This window comes from Equus caballus, chromosome 20 (assembly GCF_041296265.1).
Source record: "Equus caballus isolate H_3958 breed thoroughbred chromosome 20, TB-T2T, whole genome shotgun sequence".
NCBI classification, from domain to species: Eukaryota; Metazoa; Chordata; class Mammalia; order Perissodactyla; family Equidae; genus Equus; species Equus caballus.
The window spans coordinates 33,235,474-33,252,531 of NC_091703.1; the positions used below are offsets into that span (position 1 = coordinate 33,235,474).

At 52.7% G+C, this 17,058-nt stretch overlaps 1 protein-coding gene across 12 annotated transcripts; it reads right to left on the reverse strand.

Annotated features, from left to right (window-relative positions):
• Positions 1-810: 810 nt before the first annotated feature.
• POU5F1 (POU class 5 homeobox 1) lies at positions 811-16,852 on the reverse strand. Of its 12 annotated transcripts, none has more exons than XM_070244374.1 (8): positions 10,005-16,806; positions 9,786-9,912; positions 9,276-9,308; positions 8,992-9,175; positions 2,435-2,555; positions 1,984-2,114; positions 1,512-1,670; positions 811-1,324 (listed from the first exon to the last, which is right to left on the reverse strand). In XM_070244374.1, exons 6-8 carry the CDS (start codon positions 2,050-2,052, stop codon positions 1,058-1,060), a joined length of 495 nt encoding a protein of 164 aa, XP_070100475.1. In that variant the 5' UTR covers positions 2,053-2,114; positions 2,435-2,555; positions 8,992-9,175; positions 9,276-9,308; positions 9,786-9,912; positions 10,005-16,806; the 3' UTR covers positions 811-1,057. The 12 variants fall into 12 exon arrangements, with proteins under 12 accessions (XP_070100475.1, XP_070100478.1, XP_070100483.1 ...); XM_070244377.1 differs by having other exon boundaries at positions 16,652-16,787; XM_070244382.1 differs by lacking the exon at positions 9,786-9,912 and adding an exon at positions 5,301-5,468 and having other exon boundaries at positions 16,652-16,786.
• Between the last annotated feature and the right edge of the window lie 206 nt (positions 16,853-17,058).

Sequence of the window (17,058 nt, forward strand, 5' to 3'; positions counted from 1 at the left end):
CTGCTAGAGCAGATGCTGACCTGGTCCAGGTGGATGGACCTAACTCACATATAGTACATTGATTCTCTTCTGTGAGCCTTGCACCAAGCCAAGATATTGTCGAAGCAGCATTTCTATAGTTCTTACTAGGAAAGCCTTATCTCGACCTATTCTATTGCAACCTGCATGACCATCCCCTTCTGTCCTTTAGACTTACCATCCCAAGTGTTTTCCCCATCAAGGAAACAGCCCCAGAGCAAGGGCCCCAATTAGGTAGTGGCAGAGCCAGGACTAAAAGACTAAAACGTGGGGGGGTTGGGGGGGGTGGCGTTGGTGAATCACTTATGGAGAGGGTAGACAAAAACCTTAAGTGAAAACCAAGTGAATGCTGGTATCAAGAAAGCCCAAGGTGGAGTTTCTATAAGGCGATATGCAGAAGAAGTATTTAAAGACTTGATTTCCTAGTATAAAGCCACAGGGGACTTCCAGATAAGAGTGGGGAAAGCAAAAAGCCAGCTCCTAATAGCTAACGGGCTACATGGTAACTGCACGTGTGGACAAAAATAAGTCGCTCAACTCAAATTTCCCCAGGACCCCACCTCATGGGCTCCTAGGAACAAGCTCATGCCTATAAGGTCCTCTCCAAATAAACCTGGACTCCAGTCCCAGCCTCTCCCTCTGACTTGTGACTCTGAGCAGTTTCAATGGCACCTTGGTTTCAGGGCCATTTGGGTCTGAGCTATTAATATATGCTATGGGGTCTTAGGTATCCCCCCATCCCCTTTTCGGTAAGCAGAGGAGGAGAAACCAAAGATAAAAGTATCTACTCGCTGTGTCCCAGGCTTCTTTATTTAAGAACAAAGTGATGAGTGATGTGGGGATTAAAATCAAGAGCATCATTGAACTTCACCTTCCCTCCAACCAGTTCCCCCAACTCCCTGCCCCACACCCTTTGTGTTCCCAATTCCTTTCTTAGTGAATGAAGAACCTGATCCCAAAGCCCTGGTAGGAACCCCAGGGTTCTCTTTCCCTAGCTCTCCCCTTTCCTCTGCCCCCATTCCTGGGAAGGGCGGGCACCTCAGTTTGAGTGCATGGGAGAGCCCAGAGTGGTGACAGACACAGAGGGAAAGGCCTCACCCTCAGGGAAAGGGACCGAGGAGTACAGCGTAGTGAAGTGAGGACCCCCATAGCCTGGGGTACCAAAATGGGGCCCTGGTGCCAGGGGAAAGGATACCGGTCCCCCTGAGAAAGGAGACCCGGCAGCCTCAAAATCCTCTCTTTGCGAATAGTCACTGCTTGATCGTTTGCCCTTCTGGCGACGGTTGCAGAACCACACTCGTACCACCTGGGAGTGGAAGATACAAAGGAGAATGACATTCAACCCCCAAGCTCCAGGAGGTGTGTCTGGCTTGGCTTGGTCATTTGACCCAAAGCCAACAGACTAGAGAGGCTGGAGGGCAGGAGCCAGAGCAAGGGGAAGGGAGGTAGAGACTGGGGAGGAGGAGATGGAGCACACAGGGACGGGGACTCACGTCCTTCTCGAGCCCGAGCTGCTGGGCGATGTGGCTGATCTGCTGCAGTGTGGGTTTCGGGCACTGCAGGAACATGTTCTCCAGGTTGCCTCTCACTCGGTTCTCAATACTAGTTCGCTTTCTCTTTCGGGCCTGCACCAGGGTCTCTGCTTTGCATATCTGCGCAGGTGGGAAGGGGGTGATAAAGGAGATGGGAGGGCAAGCTTCAAACCTAATGAGCAACAGCACGGTGGGGTCAGTGACTCAAGAGCAAATTGCTATGGGGGCATTGACTGGATGTGTCACCAGTGCCAGGTGGTATCTGGAAGCGTGGGTTTAGACCAGTGGCTCTGGGCTTTCTCCCAGCAGAACTGAGGAATTGCACTCCATCCCACTGAGGACTACTGCTCAAGGAGAGCCGCAAGCCAGGGATGGAGGCAATGGAACTTGGGCTGAGACTCGGCAGGTCCCTGTGCATCCCTCCCACCCTCACCTCCTGTAGATTTTCGTTGTTGTCAGCTTCCTCCACCCACTTCTGCAGCAGGGGCCGCAGCTTACACATGTTCTTGAAACTGAGCTGCAGAGCCTCAAAACGGCAGATGGTCGTTTGGCTGAACACCTTCCCTGGGGATGCGGGTTTAAAGATGCAAGGTGAGGCAGTAGGCTGGTCCCTTGTGACCCCAAGAACCAGGCCTCGCCACCTCTTCCCACCCTCACAAGATCCCACACCAGGGTCCCCCTACTTCCCTTCTTGAGGGAACTCAAGGCTGAGGTATCTTTCCCCTCCCTCTCTACCCTCCTTATGGGTAAGGGTAGAGCTGGTCCCTGAAACACCCTCTGCTCACTCCCTTGGTGGGGGGTAAAGGCCCAAGTTCAGGAATGTTCTTTCCAGGGTAGATGTGGTCCCTGTGTTCTGTGGTCAGAACATGCTGAGGGGGACCCACCAAAGAGAACCCCCAGGGTGAGCCCCACATCGGCCTGGGTATATCCCAGAGTGATCCTCTTCTGCTTCAGGAGCTTGGCAAATTGCTCGAGGTCTTTCTGCAGAGCTTTGATGTCCTGGGACTGCATTTAAAAGGGCAGAGGACATTTTAGAACATAAAACACACTGGTTATCGACCCCCTTCCATTTGGGCCCCAAGAACCTGACTATGGTCCCAAGAATGGTCTGTGGGTGTCATCTCTGCCTCCAGGCTGCTCACCTCACATCTAGAAATAACCTATACACAAATTTCATTCACCCCAGAAAGCAACACATCCATTAGATGCACAGCACCATGCAAGGATGGAAAGACAGGCCCTGGCCTCGATGAGAACACCCGTCAGGTTATGAAGGGAGCTGCTGCCTACTAGCCCGTTTAATACTCACAAAAGCTTTTTGACTCAAGTATTGCCCCCAGTGTGAGGAAGTTCTGAGACTAGAGAAATAAAGAGCACCGTTATCTCTGATTCTTATTTCAATATACGCTCGCCTTGAAGGCCCCATAAACTGACACGGCATGCATATACACAAATAAACACCCTCCAACAAGTAGCAGGTGTCGTAAGAGGTATGAATCAAGTGCTTTGTATATAGTTAGTACTCAATTTTTAAAAATATGATTATCCTTTATTATTACTGTATCTTTTTGCAATATAGATGTCTCCTCACTGATTAATTCTACACTTACTGAGCGCTGTCTATAAGCCAGCCACTACCAAAAGTAGACAAAGAGCCCTGCCCTCCTGGAGCTTCCATTCCATTGTGGAGAGATAGTTATCATCCAGTCTGTTGTTAGGAGTGCTATGGAAAACGGTACAGCAGGGTAGGCGGTGCCGGGGAACGTGGCAGTTTTAAGATAGTCAGTGAAGGTGATGTTTGAGCAAAGGGAAAGAGCCCAGTGGAAAGGCCCTGAGGTGGGTGGGCCCCTGGAGCAGGGTGAGTGGATGGAGGGAAGGGAAGAGGGGAGGAGCTGATGAGGTCTGCAGTGAGCAGGGTGGATCCTGTAGACCATGAGTGCTGTTTGCTCCGTGAAATGGGGAGCCACTGAAAGGTGTTGTGGAGTGAAAGGATCTGACGCTCACATTTTAAAATGTTCACTCCAGTTGACAAGTTGACAATAGACTAAGGAGGAAGTGAGAATATAACTAGGGAGGCAACTGCAGTATTCCCGAATAGATGATGGTGGCTGGGACAGCAAGGTGTTATGTCATTGATTCAGGATGTATTTCCAAGGTTAATTAATTATAGCGGTGTTTCCAAAGGATTGGATGGAGGATGTGAAAGGAATAAAGATGACTGGGTTGGGCCTTGAGCTACTGCGTGATGGATCGGGTGGAGCAGCTTAGGAAGCCACCACTGCAGAAGAGAGAAAACGCGGGAGTCGTGTCTACAAGGTATATGAGCCTTGAGGGTGGGTGAGAAGGAAAGGTAAACACAGCAGAGGTTGATGGACGAAGCCCTGGGACACTCCGAGGAAGGCAAGCGGCCAAGGGGAGCAGAAGAGCAGCCAGGCCTTTGTGCAGTCCTGGAAGCCTTGAGGGAGGTATTTCAAGGGTGATCCATCACATCAAATTCAAACAGGCTAACTTCCACGCCTAACTTCTGCTCAGCCAATATCTCAAACCTATAAATGTCCTCAGCTGTCCCCTTGTTGGCTTTCCCTATCCTATTTTTGGGATTTGAAATAAGGTAAACCCCATTTCAAATATAAATCCTAGCTTCATCATTTAGCAGTTAAGACCCGTGAAATAGGCTAATAATACCTCCCTAGGTGATTTTGTGACGGTTAATGAGCTAATGATGTAGAGCTGAGCACACAGCCTGGCACTTAGGAAATGGACCACAATTGGCAGCCATTATTATTCAAGGCTCAGCAGTTGCCTCCTGCAAAGAGCGTAGGGCTACTGGGGTGGCTGAAACCACTCACACCTCCTTCGGAGAAGCCTAAAGGCTTAGTACTTGATCTCTAATTGCTTACACTCGTGTCTTCGAAGGCCTGGGCGACACAGCCTTAATAGTCCCCAGCGGGGCTGGATGTGGAAGTCCTCAATCCCTCTGCAAACCCGACATTTGGGCAATGGCATGGAGATGACTTCTTCCCCTTTTTCTTTGTCCACAACTTATGGAATTAAGGCTGAAATCGGTCCTTCCATCTCCCTACAAGGGGTGCTGGGGTGTGTACTTCACATAGTGGTGACTCACTGGCCCCGAGGCAGAGGTCAAGGGAAGACAAGCCCTAAACTTGACGGGAGGTAAACCCAACTACACGTCCACACACATGGCCTGAACAGGAGCTTCTATCAGAAACTAGTCACACCCTAGCCCTTCAGGAACAATAACCCCGGGATAAGCACTGTTTTTACCCTTAGGCCACGCTTAACTCTAAGGCCAAGATCCTGGGTCTGATAAGGGTAATGTTTTCAAGAAGGGCTCAGGGTAGGAGAAGAGGCTGAAACCCCAAGCTGGGTCTGGTGCTGGGCTGGTAATGGGTGAGTGACCAGACACTGGTCAGCTCTAGGAAGGGGAAGAAGGAACCTACTTGACCAGGGCCAGGGGGAAAGCAAGGCAAGCCCGGGCCAGCTTCCAACTCCCCCAGGCCGCCCCTGGCCTCACCTGCGGTTCTCCTTGTGTTGACTTCTAGTTCCCACCTCGTCCCTGCTCTCAGGACCGTCTGCAGTCGCCACACACCCCTCTCTGCCTGGGGTGCCACCCTTGCCTGCTCCCGTCTTGGGTTCCAGGCCTAGGCAGCTGCAGGCGACCGCTTCCCCCTCCCCTGGCCACCCCTGCCAGCCCTGCCACCTCTTCCACCCCCGTTGCAGCTCACTTGCCTCCTCGGGGTTTTGTTCCAGCTTCTCCTTGTCCACCTTCACGGCACCAGGGGGGGCAGCGCAGGGCTCAGGGGAGGCCCCCTCGGAGTTGCTCTCCACCCTGGCTCCCGCCTCGCCCTCAGGCTGAGAGGTCTCCAGGCTGCCTTGGGGCACCAGCCCCACTCCAACCTGAGGCCCACAGTACGCCATCCCTCCGCAGAACTCATACGGCGGGGGGCACGGCGGAATGCCCCACACCTCAGCGCCTGGCCCAACCCCCGGCCCAATTCCTGACCCACTAGGAGGTCCCTGGAAGCTCAGCCAGGTCCGAGGGTCAACCCAGCCTGGTTCCGGCCCTCCTGGACCATCGCCTCCACCCCCCGGCGGGGGCGAGAAGGCAAAGTCGGAAGCCAGGTGTCCCGCCATGGGGAAGGACGGCGCCCCAAGCCGGGGGCCTGGTGAAATGAGGGCTCTCCAAGGGACTGCTCAACACCTCTCTCCCTCCCCAATCCCACCCACTAGCCTTGACCTCTGGCCCCGCCCCCTGGATGGGTGGAGGAGAAGGCGGTGGGGGTGGGAGAAACTGAGGCGAAGGGTGTTGGCCTGACGGTGTCGGTGGTGTCTGTGGTAGGGGAAAGCCAGGGGGCTCCAACCTGGTGCCTCTCCAGACCCCAAGGGCCTTGGTGCAGGTCCCCCATGCGGACCCTCTCTTCCAATTCCCAACAGGCTGCCCAGCCCTCTCTTGGGCTCTGGACACCTCAGAGCTATCTGGGATCCCTTCCACACCTCCTCCACGTTCTTTAGGAGCCCAAAGACCCTGGCACCTTCTCTTCAATGGGGCCCAGCCACCCTCTTAGTTCCTCAAACATTTATTGTGTACTGCTGGAGCTACCCCTCAATTCCTTAACCCACCCCTTGCTGGCCTCCCCCACCCCCAGCCCAGGAACCTAGGCATTCCCATCCAGATTACCAGCCAGATTCAGTTACCCCAAAGCCGCGGCTGCCCAACCTGCTAAATTCCACCCCATCTCCAGGGGCAGACAAGGCCTCCCTTCCATATCCCGAGTCTTCCGGTTCCAGAGCCCCCTCACCTACCAGACCCAGGAACTGACACGGGCTTTCCCTTCTAGGGGCCAGGCTCTGGACTGAACTGACTGGGCCTGATAGCTCCCCAACCTTTCTCTGGACTGAGGGCTCAATCACCCCCTCACAGGGTCCCTGCACATCAGGTCCCCGCCTCCCTTTCAGGGACCCAAATTTCTAGTACCTAGTTTGTGTTGTCCCTCCCCCACCTCCCCAGCCCAGGCCTCCAGCCCTAGGCCCTGGGTGGGGAAAGCCAAGGAGGGCGGGGGGAGAAAGAAATATCTGACTTCAGGTTCAAAGAGGCTTGGGAGGGACTGGGGGAAGGGGGTAGGACAATGGCCTTGGCTGGACAATCCTGGTCCCCAGAGGGGGCAGCTCTAACCCTAAACAAGTGCTCAACCCTTGAATGGGCCTGGATGGCTCCCCTGGGGACAGCTTCCTGCCCCTCAACCCCCCAGCCCCAATCCCCTCACACAGAATCCCCCTCAGATGGGCTAAAAGAGCTCCACAACCACCCTCCCCCCCAATCCCCCTCAAAGACTGAGCCTCAGACATGGCCCCCCACTGGCACCTAGGTATCCCACTCCCCTTCCTCTGGAGGACTCGGGCGTCCAGCCTCGGCATCCACCCCTCCCCCAACCCCCAGGCCTTGGGATGTGCTTTGTTGAGGGGGGCTGGCGGAAAGATGCAGAGGGGGTGGAGAGCGATTTGTGGAGGGGGTGCAGGAAGCCTGCCCTAAGCTCTCCTACAGAGCCCATTTTTCTGGGCCTGTCCTGAGGATCTTGAGGGCTCATGCTGCTGGCCTAGTGCTTGATTCTGTTTGCAAGAGAATAGCCCTCAGAGTGCCCGTCTGTGAGGGATGATGTTTGTCTGTCTGCTCCCCAAACTCACCCAAAATGGAGGCCCCAGGGTGAATTAAGGGCTCCGGAAAGTCTCTGGACCAGAGCTCCCTACAGTTCGGAAGGCCAGAGCGCTGAGCGTGGGACTGCTGACCTCTGCTGACCTGAGACATCTCTTCTTCTCAGCCCTGTCTGGGGTCGTTTGCTGGGGTCAGTGGCTCCATGTCTACCTTTTGAGGGGCTGGGTGTCCCAGTGGGGGCCCTCCTGACTGTGGCCAGCTGTCTTCACCTTGGTGGTATCTGTGAGTCTTTTGAGCCTATTTTTTAATCCTCTAAGTCTATCACGCAGCCCTGTTCTTGGGCCCATCTGTATGTACTTTGTGGACAACTAACCGTATGCATACATTTCAATACTCTGTTTGGAAGATCTACAGGGCAGTGGGGCTGGAGCTATACTCACCTCTGAGCCACTAACTGCCCAAAAGGCAGACAGATAAAGGGGCCTGGTGGGGGAGAGATGTGCTTTGGAATAGGAGGGGCCCCTCCCCAGTCATCTCCCCAACCCCCAGGACAGAGCCATCACGGCACCTTTGTCATGCATCTATCTGCTGTCTGCCAAGAAGACGGCCTCCCAGAGGAGGGGGAGGGGCAGGCCTAGGAAATCTCCAACACCACTGCTCTTTGGCTCGCCACCCTCTGGGCTCCCAGAAACCCCTCTCCCCAGGCCAGTCCAGGGAGCCCCTGCTGCCCCTGTCTTCCTAGCAGCCCCTAAAACACCTTCCCCAGTTTCCCCACTCAGCCACACCCGTTTGTAGTTTTAGATTAGTTTGTAGTTGCTCTAGGCGGTATGGTTCTGGCCTGGGCAAGAGGCCTGTTCCAGGGAGAAAGTAAGAGGAGGGGTGCATGTCTGGGTCCGTGCCTGGCTTGTGGCGGGACATCTGAAACCAGGTCAGTTCTGTGCTTGCCTGGAGTCTGACCCAGAACCTTAATGACAGGTTAAATTTGTCTGGAGTCCTAGCCAGCCCCCTCCTGGGATGCTCTGGGCTGACTGAGGCTGAGAAATGCTCCCCTCCCCCTTCGTCACCCTCCTGTTAGGCCTGAAGGGTAGGTGGCTTCACTTCTGTGGAGGCCAGCTCTCTGCAGGCCTGGAGGAGACTGGAAGCGAGGTTGAGTCCTCTGGCCTCGCTCCTCAACTCTCCTAGGTCTTAGAGAGTCACTGAAAAACCTCCAGTCCCCAAACCAATTTAGGACTAGGCTCACAAACTCTCCTCATACACTTTTATTGTAGTGCAATGTCAAGGTCCTTCACAGAGACAAACGCAAGTATCTGGTTGCAGAGCATGCTAGGAGACCAAGGGAGGGCAGGTGAGGTCCACCTGTCCCCAGATGTGGCTGACAAGTATGGCTGCAAAGAGGTGTGATGGTGGCCTCGCTGCTGTCAGCCCAGCCATCCCCTCGTTCCAGCATGGGGTGCTGGTTGGCTGGAAAAACCAGCTGAAAGGGCTCAGATGGGAACTAACGGAGACTTGCTCTAGACCAGGGTAGCAACTCACTTCTTTGACCTCTGGGTTCTGTCACTCTGAAGGCAGGAGAAAGGGAGAGAATGGAGGGCTGAGGAGAGAAGGGTTCAGGCTCCGCCCACTGCGGGAGATGATCCCCCTTCCTCTCATTTTACACATATTCCACTGCTCACTATAAACCAACCCCCTCTTCTCAACACCTGACCTTCTGTTCTCTCCTACGAGATCTGCACACTGAAGTCTTCTCTTCCCAAACCCAGACACTCTTACCTCAAATTGAGGAGACAGCTCTCTGATTGTAGTCTGCAGTGGAGATAGTGAGGGTGGGGAGCCAGGAGAAGTAGTCAGGAATAAACCAAGGGGCTGTAGACCAGGGTTCCAGGCCCTGACTCTGACTTCCTGGCTGAGGGAGCATGAGGTTGCAACTCCCCCTTCTGTGCCTCAGTTTCCTCACCTAATAAAGAAGAACAGGTCTAATGGAACTCTAAATTTCCTTCCAGCCCCAACATAAAATTGCTGCCCCATACACCCTCCTGTCTACCCTCGCCACTTACTGGACGTGGGAATATACATTTCTCTCTGCACACCTGTGAAGAGAAATTGGGGTTGAGGAGGTGGGAGGGGAGGGACTCAGTGAGACGCTGGCAGGGGCCTTCCTGCACCCCACCTCCCACCTCTAAGCAGCCTTCCTGAGAATCTGGCAGGTTTCCCCACCAAGTTTGATCAAGTTATGTGTGAGGAGTTTGGGAGGCCAATTTTGATTTGGTTTTCAGCGCTTGGGAGCTTATGAGAAACACACTTCAAGAGGTAAAACTTCTCATGGAAGACAGCGACAGAGACGTGTGTGTGCACACATACATGTGCATGTACGCGTGTGTGTGAGTTGGGAAGGAGACAATCCAGGCCAAAGGCTAGGGAGGAAACGGAAATCCTAATCTACTCCCTCCTCTCATCATATTCCCTCAGTTGCTCTTTAAATCGCCGCTCTCGGGCCTCAGCCTCCCAGAGAGAGGGATTGCCGATGATCCTCAAGGTCACTTCCAGCTCTAAAATTCTGAGCATACCTGCTGTCCTGCCCTTCTTCCACTGCTTCCGGAGGAAGGTGCCTGCAGCTCCCACAATGACCACAGCAGAAGCCAGAAGCCCACAGAAGATCCAGACAAGGGGGTGGGGGTGGTTAGACAGGGGTCTCTGAAAGATGAGGGCATGTGGGCCACTGACAGACCAGCCAGACTCCCCCCACCCCCCACTCCACCTTTCCTGGGGCCACTCAGGCTGCTCACCTGAGGTCCTGCAGAGACCCAGCATCGGCCTGGTGCTCCACCAGGCAGGACAGCCTCCGCTCATGTCAAAGGGCATCTCAGTGGACTGCTGGCTCTCAGCAGTCCTATCCCCCTGGGATCATGTGGTTTGAAGTCCCCGGGACTCAGGGTCTAGGGGCAGCCCATCCCTCAGCTAGGTTAGCTGGACTAATGGAAGACAGAAGCCAAGGGCCTTCTAGGGGCTTCGTAGGGTCACACACACTGAGAGGACATAAGTGTGATGGCAAAGGAGACCTAAAGACCTCCCGGACCAGGGAAGACTTGCTGCCTCTGGCCTCTGGTCTTGCCAAACTGCCGTGCATCATCCTCCACTCCAGGGCCAGGGCCACCACCCAGGCACTACTGGCGCTGCATTCCAGGGTGACTCTTGGTCACGCCCCACCCTGAGTGTCCTTGGGTGCTAAGCCCTGGGTCAGAATTTGAACACTAAGTGGAGAAAGGGCTGGCCAAATATGTGTGAGAGAAGACAAGCAGAATGGCTAGGCTGGTCAGTGACGGAACTGTGCTCACAAAGGACCCAGGTAATGTGGAATGCGTGAGGCTGGCTCAGAGGCTTGCTCTCCCAACCCTCCACGCAGTGCCCTCAGCCCCTCCACCTTCCTACACTGATCAGTCCGCACCTATCACTCCTATGGTAGGCTGGGGCCCCACCCCAGCTTCCAGGTATTTCTGGAGAGGGTAGATGCAGCTCTGGGTCAGGAAGGATTGCTCCTTTCCCTTCTCCCCATCTGCAGTTCTGCTTTTTTTCTGGATTGCTTTGGCTGGAGTTGGAAAACTCAAGTGTGCTGAGAAGGAAGTCCTGGCCATCATAGTTTTACCGCCAGTATCCCCGGCTGTTTTGTTTCCCCCGCAACTTACAGACCACTACGGTCTGGAGGGTGTGTGATTCTGAAATGCCAAAGCCCCAGAGCTCCAAAGTTACAGGAGAACAAAACAGTGGCATTCTCCACCTCCACTCCCACCACTTCCCAAAATGCCTGGAATTCCCTTCTCCAACTGATAAAAACCCTCACTCATGCTCTAAGACATACCTTCTCTGTCATGTAGGGGCCCAGCGAAGTCACGCTGCACCCCACCCTCAACCCCCTGCAGCAAGTGGCTCCCTCCTGCGTTCCCAGCATGCATTGCTCATGCCACAGTTATGGTACTGACCACACTGGGTCCTCGTTGCTATACACCCTGAAGGCAGGGACCCATGCCCTGGGCCCAGCACAGCATCATGTTTAAATGCTACATCTAAATGCCACTGCTGGCTATAATGCCCAGGGCAAATGTAACTGAACCTCTCTAAGCCTCACTTTCCTCATCTGGGAATTGGAGATAATAATAGTCCTTGCCTCACAAGTGAAGATCAAATGAGATAATGCACGCTGGTGCTAATGTAAAACCTGCCAATAAGAATTCAAGAAATGGTAGCTGCTATTGTAATGTTCACTGTTGGTAACAGCACAATGAACAGCACTCACTAGACCCTCAGATGTTTGCTAGATGAAAAAAAAATGATGTAGGTTAGAAACAGATTTCCCTTGGGACACTGACCAGGTCTCTAGGGTTCCTATAATTACTGGTCAGGGTGGGGAGGTGGCTAGGTCAGAAAAAGGCTGATGATTTCCTAGACCCTGGATTTGAAAAGTTGGATATGATTTTTTTCACCTGAAGAGAAGGCTTGGGAGCCTAGAGACAACGGGGATTTCTCTAGTCCTACTCCCTGACTGGTGGAAGGGTGGCAGTCTTATACTTATGTCCTACGCTTTCCAATACCCAATATCTAGACTTTTTGGCACCTCTGGGTACACAATATGATTTGATGTCAGGGATGAAATCCCCCAGAAAGAAGAAGGAGATATCAGAATCTCGGTGAAGGTTGCCGTATCTAGAGTGCCCAGCATAGTGCCCTGCACCGAGCTTAATACATATTAGTTGAACAACAATGAGCGCACAGCTCCATAGCTTTAGGACTGTACTGATCACCTTCTCCCTGCTACACATACACACAATCACCTGGGCTCTGGTGGTTCTTGCTCCATGATGCTCCTTAGGTTGACAACAAGGTGCTGGGCTCTGGCCTTCAGTCTGAGAATCAGATTCTCCCAAGCCCCTGGATCCCTAGCCTGGGACCAGGGTGCCCGGGGCTCTGCCCACCTGCCCTCCCTGCAGCACCATAAGAAAGGCTGATCATCCAAGTAGCCTGAGAATTCCTAAGGGGCTTGCCTAGGGCTGGACTGGGAAAGAGCAATGAAGTCACAGCGCAGAGAATGGGTTGCTGAGGGAAAAAGATATGGTGGGAAAGGAGGCGTCGTCACGGGGACATGGTCTCACCAGGTTCCCATGAGGTGAGGCTGTATGACTATTTTTAGGGCATCAAAAGAATGGGTAAGGAGAATGGGGAGTGAACAGTGGGAACGGAAACTCTTGTTTCCCTGCAGGATCTCATCCAGGCTCATTGTTTTAAATAGTAATGACTCCCAATATCTAAATCCCTGCCCTTCACATCAGTACATCCAACCACCTGTTGGCCATCTTGCCCGAACGTCCTACATCGCCTCAAACTCAACACACCCAAACTGAGCATATCCCCTTAGTACCACCAGGGAACAACCTGGCCCTCATCTTACCCTCCTGGTGGTAGCATCACTATCTAATCCACCTGCTTACTCAAGTCAGAACGGGGTTGTGGTGTGGGAAACCACCTCGATGCCCCGGTAGCCTCCTGGTACAGTACCACGAAGGTGTTTCAGAGGTCACGGAACCAAAAGGCTCACAGAACAAGTAAAGATGCTCGAATCATATGGCTTACTAAATAAATGTAAAACACAGTGAGAAACAAGGGGAAAGTGATGGGGTAGCACAGGATCAGGTGCAAGTTGGGTGGAAGGATCACACAGCCCGAATTCTGGGTTACCCAATGTGCACCTGTCCCATCAAATTGAGGCTTCCTGAACAGTAGGTACCTGAGATGTCCCATAGATTTAGGGTATCATGAGTATTTAGTGCCTACTTGGTCCTTCTTCCCCTATCTCAGTTCGCACAAATAAGTTCTACTTACTTATCAACGTCTAACATGGCTCACAGATTACTAATTTACTTATCTATGAGTAACACTTCTTATGAGTTCCATCCATCTCATTTGATTTCTTGTTTTCTATAGCACAACCGGCTATTCCCAAACAATGAGCAACTGTGCTTTCCATGGCTGCTTATCCTAAATTGCTGCCTCCCTCAACACCTCCTAGTTTCAAACAATTACCAAACCTGCCCAGTTGTTACTTCCTATTTCTTGATCTCGACATTCCTTTCTATCCTCACCAAACCAATCCAAAGCATGGCTCTCTCGGATTACAGCTGGAGTCTTTCCAACTGGTCTCCCTCCTCCGGTCTTCACCATTTAGAATCTGTCCTTCCTGATATAATCAGAGTGACCTATCTGGAAACACATATCTCACTACGTACCACTCTGCTGCTCCTTCAAGGATTCCTTTTGTCCTCAGGATGACTTCCAAGCTTCTTAGCAGGCCCCTCAAAGGCTGACTTCTCGACCTTCATCTCCCACCACTCCCTGCCTTCACTCGACCCTCTTGGACCAGGAATGTTTGAGCTTCTCCATCCTCCTGCCGCTCCTCCACGGCCCAGTGTCTTCCTGAGAATGTCCACACTCAAGGGAAGACTCATTCCCCTCTTCCGCTCCATGCACCAGCACAGAAGCCCTTACCCTGGCCTCAAGCCATCTACCATGCTGCCAGACCCCTTTATCTCGGAGCTTACCTCCGACTCATACGCAGAGAATGGTGGGCTAATCCAAGGCCACACACATCCCCTACACATTCATCTACAGCTGTACTTCCCGAGCAGGCCGTCCCTTTTCTTGCTCGAAGTCAACTCCTTGGCCTCCCTTTGATCCCTTGGTTATTCCCCTCTATCCAGCAGGGAAACTGCCCTGAGCACCAGCCCCTGAGAGAGGTAGGAGGGTACAGTGCAGTCTCGCCAAGCTGGCCAGAGCCTAGGAATCACCTGGGCTGTTTGTTTCCCAGGACTTTCCTCTCGAGAGCCCGACTCAGGAGGTTTGGGTGGGGCTCAATCTATTTTAACAAGCACTTCATTGATAATTCTTATGAGATGTGCTGCCTTTGACCAGGTTTTAACTCTCTGAGCCTTATTTTCCTCATGTATAAAATGAGGAAACAGGGCTGGCCCGGTAGCATAGTAGTTAATTTCCACGTGTTCCACTTTGGTAGCTGGGGCTTTGGATCCCGGGCATGGACCTACATCACTCATCAAGCCATGCTGTGGTGGTGACACACATACAAAATGGAGGAAGACTGGCACAGATGTTAGCTCAGGGCCAATCTTCCTCACAAAGGAAACAAAGAGGAAATAACGCCCAACTCAGAGGATTAGAGGTAACACCCCTCCCCCCACAAAAAGCACCTAGTAGGGGCCAGCCCCATGGCCTAGTGGTTAAAGTTCTGCAGGCTCTGCTTTGGTGATCCAAGTTTGTGGTTTTGGATCCTGGGCGGGGACCTATACCACTTGTCAGCCATGCTGTGGTGGCAACCCACAAACAAAATAGAGGGAGATGGGCATGTGTGATAGCTCAGGGCACATCTTCCTCAGCAAAAAAAAAAAAAGCGTCTAGTAGGTATTTTAAAGCATATTTGTAATTAAACATAGCTGCTGTTGTCATTGGCTCTTTTTTCAGAAATATCTCTCTTTAGACTCACTCCTTATCTTCCTAAACAAGCCCCTAGAATAAACTGTCCTTCTCTACTTCCTTAGCCCCTACTCACTTTTAATTAACAAAATATCTTACTTGATTTTTTTTCTGATAAAAAAGTAATACCAACTAACTCAGAATAATATCACGAAGAAAGTGATAGGCCCACCAACCCCCCCTCCCCAAATAACTACTGTTGTCAACTTGGCGAATGTTCTTCCAGATTACTTTTCATGAATAGGTAACTCACTTTTTAAACAAAAAATGAGATTCTACTGTTACGTAATTTATTTTTCCACTTAGTAAATATATGTCTCATCAGACTTTGCATTTGCCTCCACCTCAACAACATGCTGATCTGTTGAGGTCACCAGTCACTTCCTAATTGCTAAATCCACCAACTCTTTTCAGCCCTTATCTGACGGGGTCTCTCAGCAGCCGGTGACCCTGGATTTCTCGTCCTCTTGTCACTGTCCTGCTTGAGAGCTGACTCCTCTCTTCACCTCCCAGTGCCTGAGCACTGACTGTCAGGTTTTCTGAGTCACTTCCTCAAGCCCTACCCTCTGCTCATTCTCCAAGTACTGCCTGGAGAAACCCACTCACCTCTGGGACTTCTCATTACCCTTGTGGCTCCCACCATCTCTCTTCCACACAGCTGCTCAGGTGATCTTTTCCAAAAACAAGTCCCATCATTTTACTGCCCTGCCTCAGACCCTTCAATGAGACCCTCCCCACTGCCTTCAAAAACAATCAATTTCTTGGCCTGATTCCTGTGGGAAACTCGGACCTGCCTAGCATTTGGAATCAGAAAAATCTGGATTGACATCCCTCAGTCACTAACATACCAGCAGTGTGAATTTAGGGACATTATATAACTTCTAAGCCTCCCTGTCTCATCTATAACCCATAACCCAGAAAATAAGACCTGAGGGATCTGGCTGAGAGTCAATAGTTTAATGTTAGTAAATACCTAGAAGGCAAAGGCAGAGATGAGCGCTCTAACAACCCATATGCTGATTCAGCCTGCGCCTTCCCACCCCCAGTCAGGTTTCAGATCTACCTGTGGTTCCTAGAACCCCACTCTGGCTGTCTGGTTGCCTGGAGTGCCCTCTCCCCTCTGGTTTGTCTACCCCAGACCCTGCTCATCCTCCAGCACCGAGTATCAGCCGCTGACATCTCAAGCCTTCTGCACCTCCAGAGTGGAATTCACTCCCTCCTTTGGGAAGCTCCAAGACCCTAGCATTCTGCTATGATAACATCTATAACACTCGACTGCATTAATCTGCTCCATAGTTTTTCACCAGACTGACACCCTTTAAGATCAGATCTTATTCATCTTTGCATCCCTCATGACAAGCAGGAAGTAGTTAATCACTGAGTAAAGGTTGCAAAAATCAATTTGATATAAAATTCATCTTTTCTCTATTCATCTCCTGCCACGCTACGTGTAGGAGTTAAGGTCAAGGTTCAAGTGTGGGCGGAGAGGATTCGGGGTAATCTATGTAACAGAGGCAACTGGTCTCAGAGACACCCTACCTCCCCCGCCTGGCCTTATCTTCCCTCAGATTTGGCAATCTCCATCTCCCCAGTCCTCCCTGGCTTCAGGAAATGGTCACAAAGGGCCTCATAAAGGCCACAGTTTGGGGGAGGGTGTGGTTGCGGGAACTGGAGGGGGTCTACACAATTGGGCCAACCCACAACTCAGCGCCCGAGAGGCACCGTCAGAGCTCTGGCGGTGGGGGTGGGGGCACTAGGCCTCAGTTTCCCTGGAGGGCAAGCCTCTTGCTGCGGGGCTAGGGATAGGGGTGGGGGTGGGGGTGAGGGTGGGGGTGGGGGCGCGGTCAGCAGGCCTGGAAGGCGGAGTAGGGCCCCCGCACACTCGGCCTCCCGCACTCACTGGCCTGGCTTCTGCAACAAGGCGCCCCCAGCAAGCACAGCAGCAGGACCAGCGAGAGCAGGCCGGCCGGCCGGCCGAGAGGCGCGCATCTCGCCCGGGGTCTGAGCCCCAGCCCGCGGCGCTGCGGACGTCAGACACCACGCCGGGGAGCCGCTGAGTCTGGGCCCGCCCGGTCCGGGCCTGAGCGGCGCGTCCCGAGAGGCTCCCATTGGGCCGTAGCTGCTTGGGAGGCGGTACTTTCCCTTTTCCTTGCCTCCCATTGGACTAAATCTAGTTAGAGCCGGGACTCCGTCTTCCGCAGTCGCAGAGAGGCGCTTTGGTCCATCCCGGCTCGGAAATCTGACTTTTAAGTTGTTCTTCTTCGGTCATTGTGTAATATTGTGTTTTTAAAAATCAGCTTTTATGTC

What these genes read in the sequence shown, in the direction of transcription:
- POU5F1 (XM_001490108.7), bottom strand. Translation starts at nt 5,705, where the DNA reads ATGGCGGGACACCTGGCTTCCGACTTTGCCTTCTCGCCCCCGCCGGGG. An exon ending in TGGAACAAAACCCCGAGGAG is followed by an intron (nt 2,556 to 5,300) that starts GCAAGTGAGCTG and finishes TTTTAAATGCAG; the next exon opens with TCCCAGGACATCAAAGCTCT. An exon ending in AGCTCGGGCTCGAGAAGGAC is followed by an intron (nt 1,325 to 1,511) that starts GTGAGTCCCCGT and finishes TTCCACTCCCAG; the next exon opens with GTGGTACGAGTGTGGTTCTG.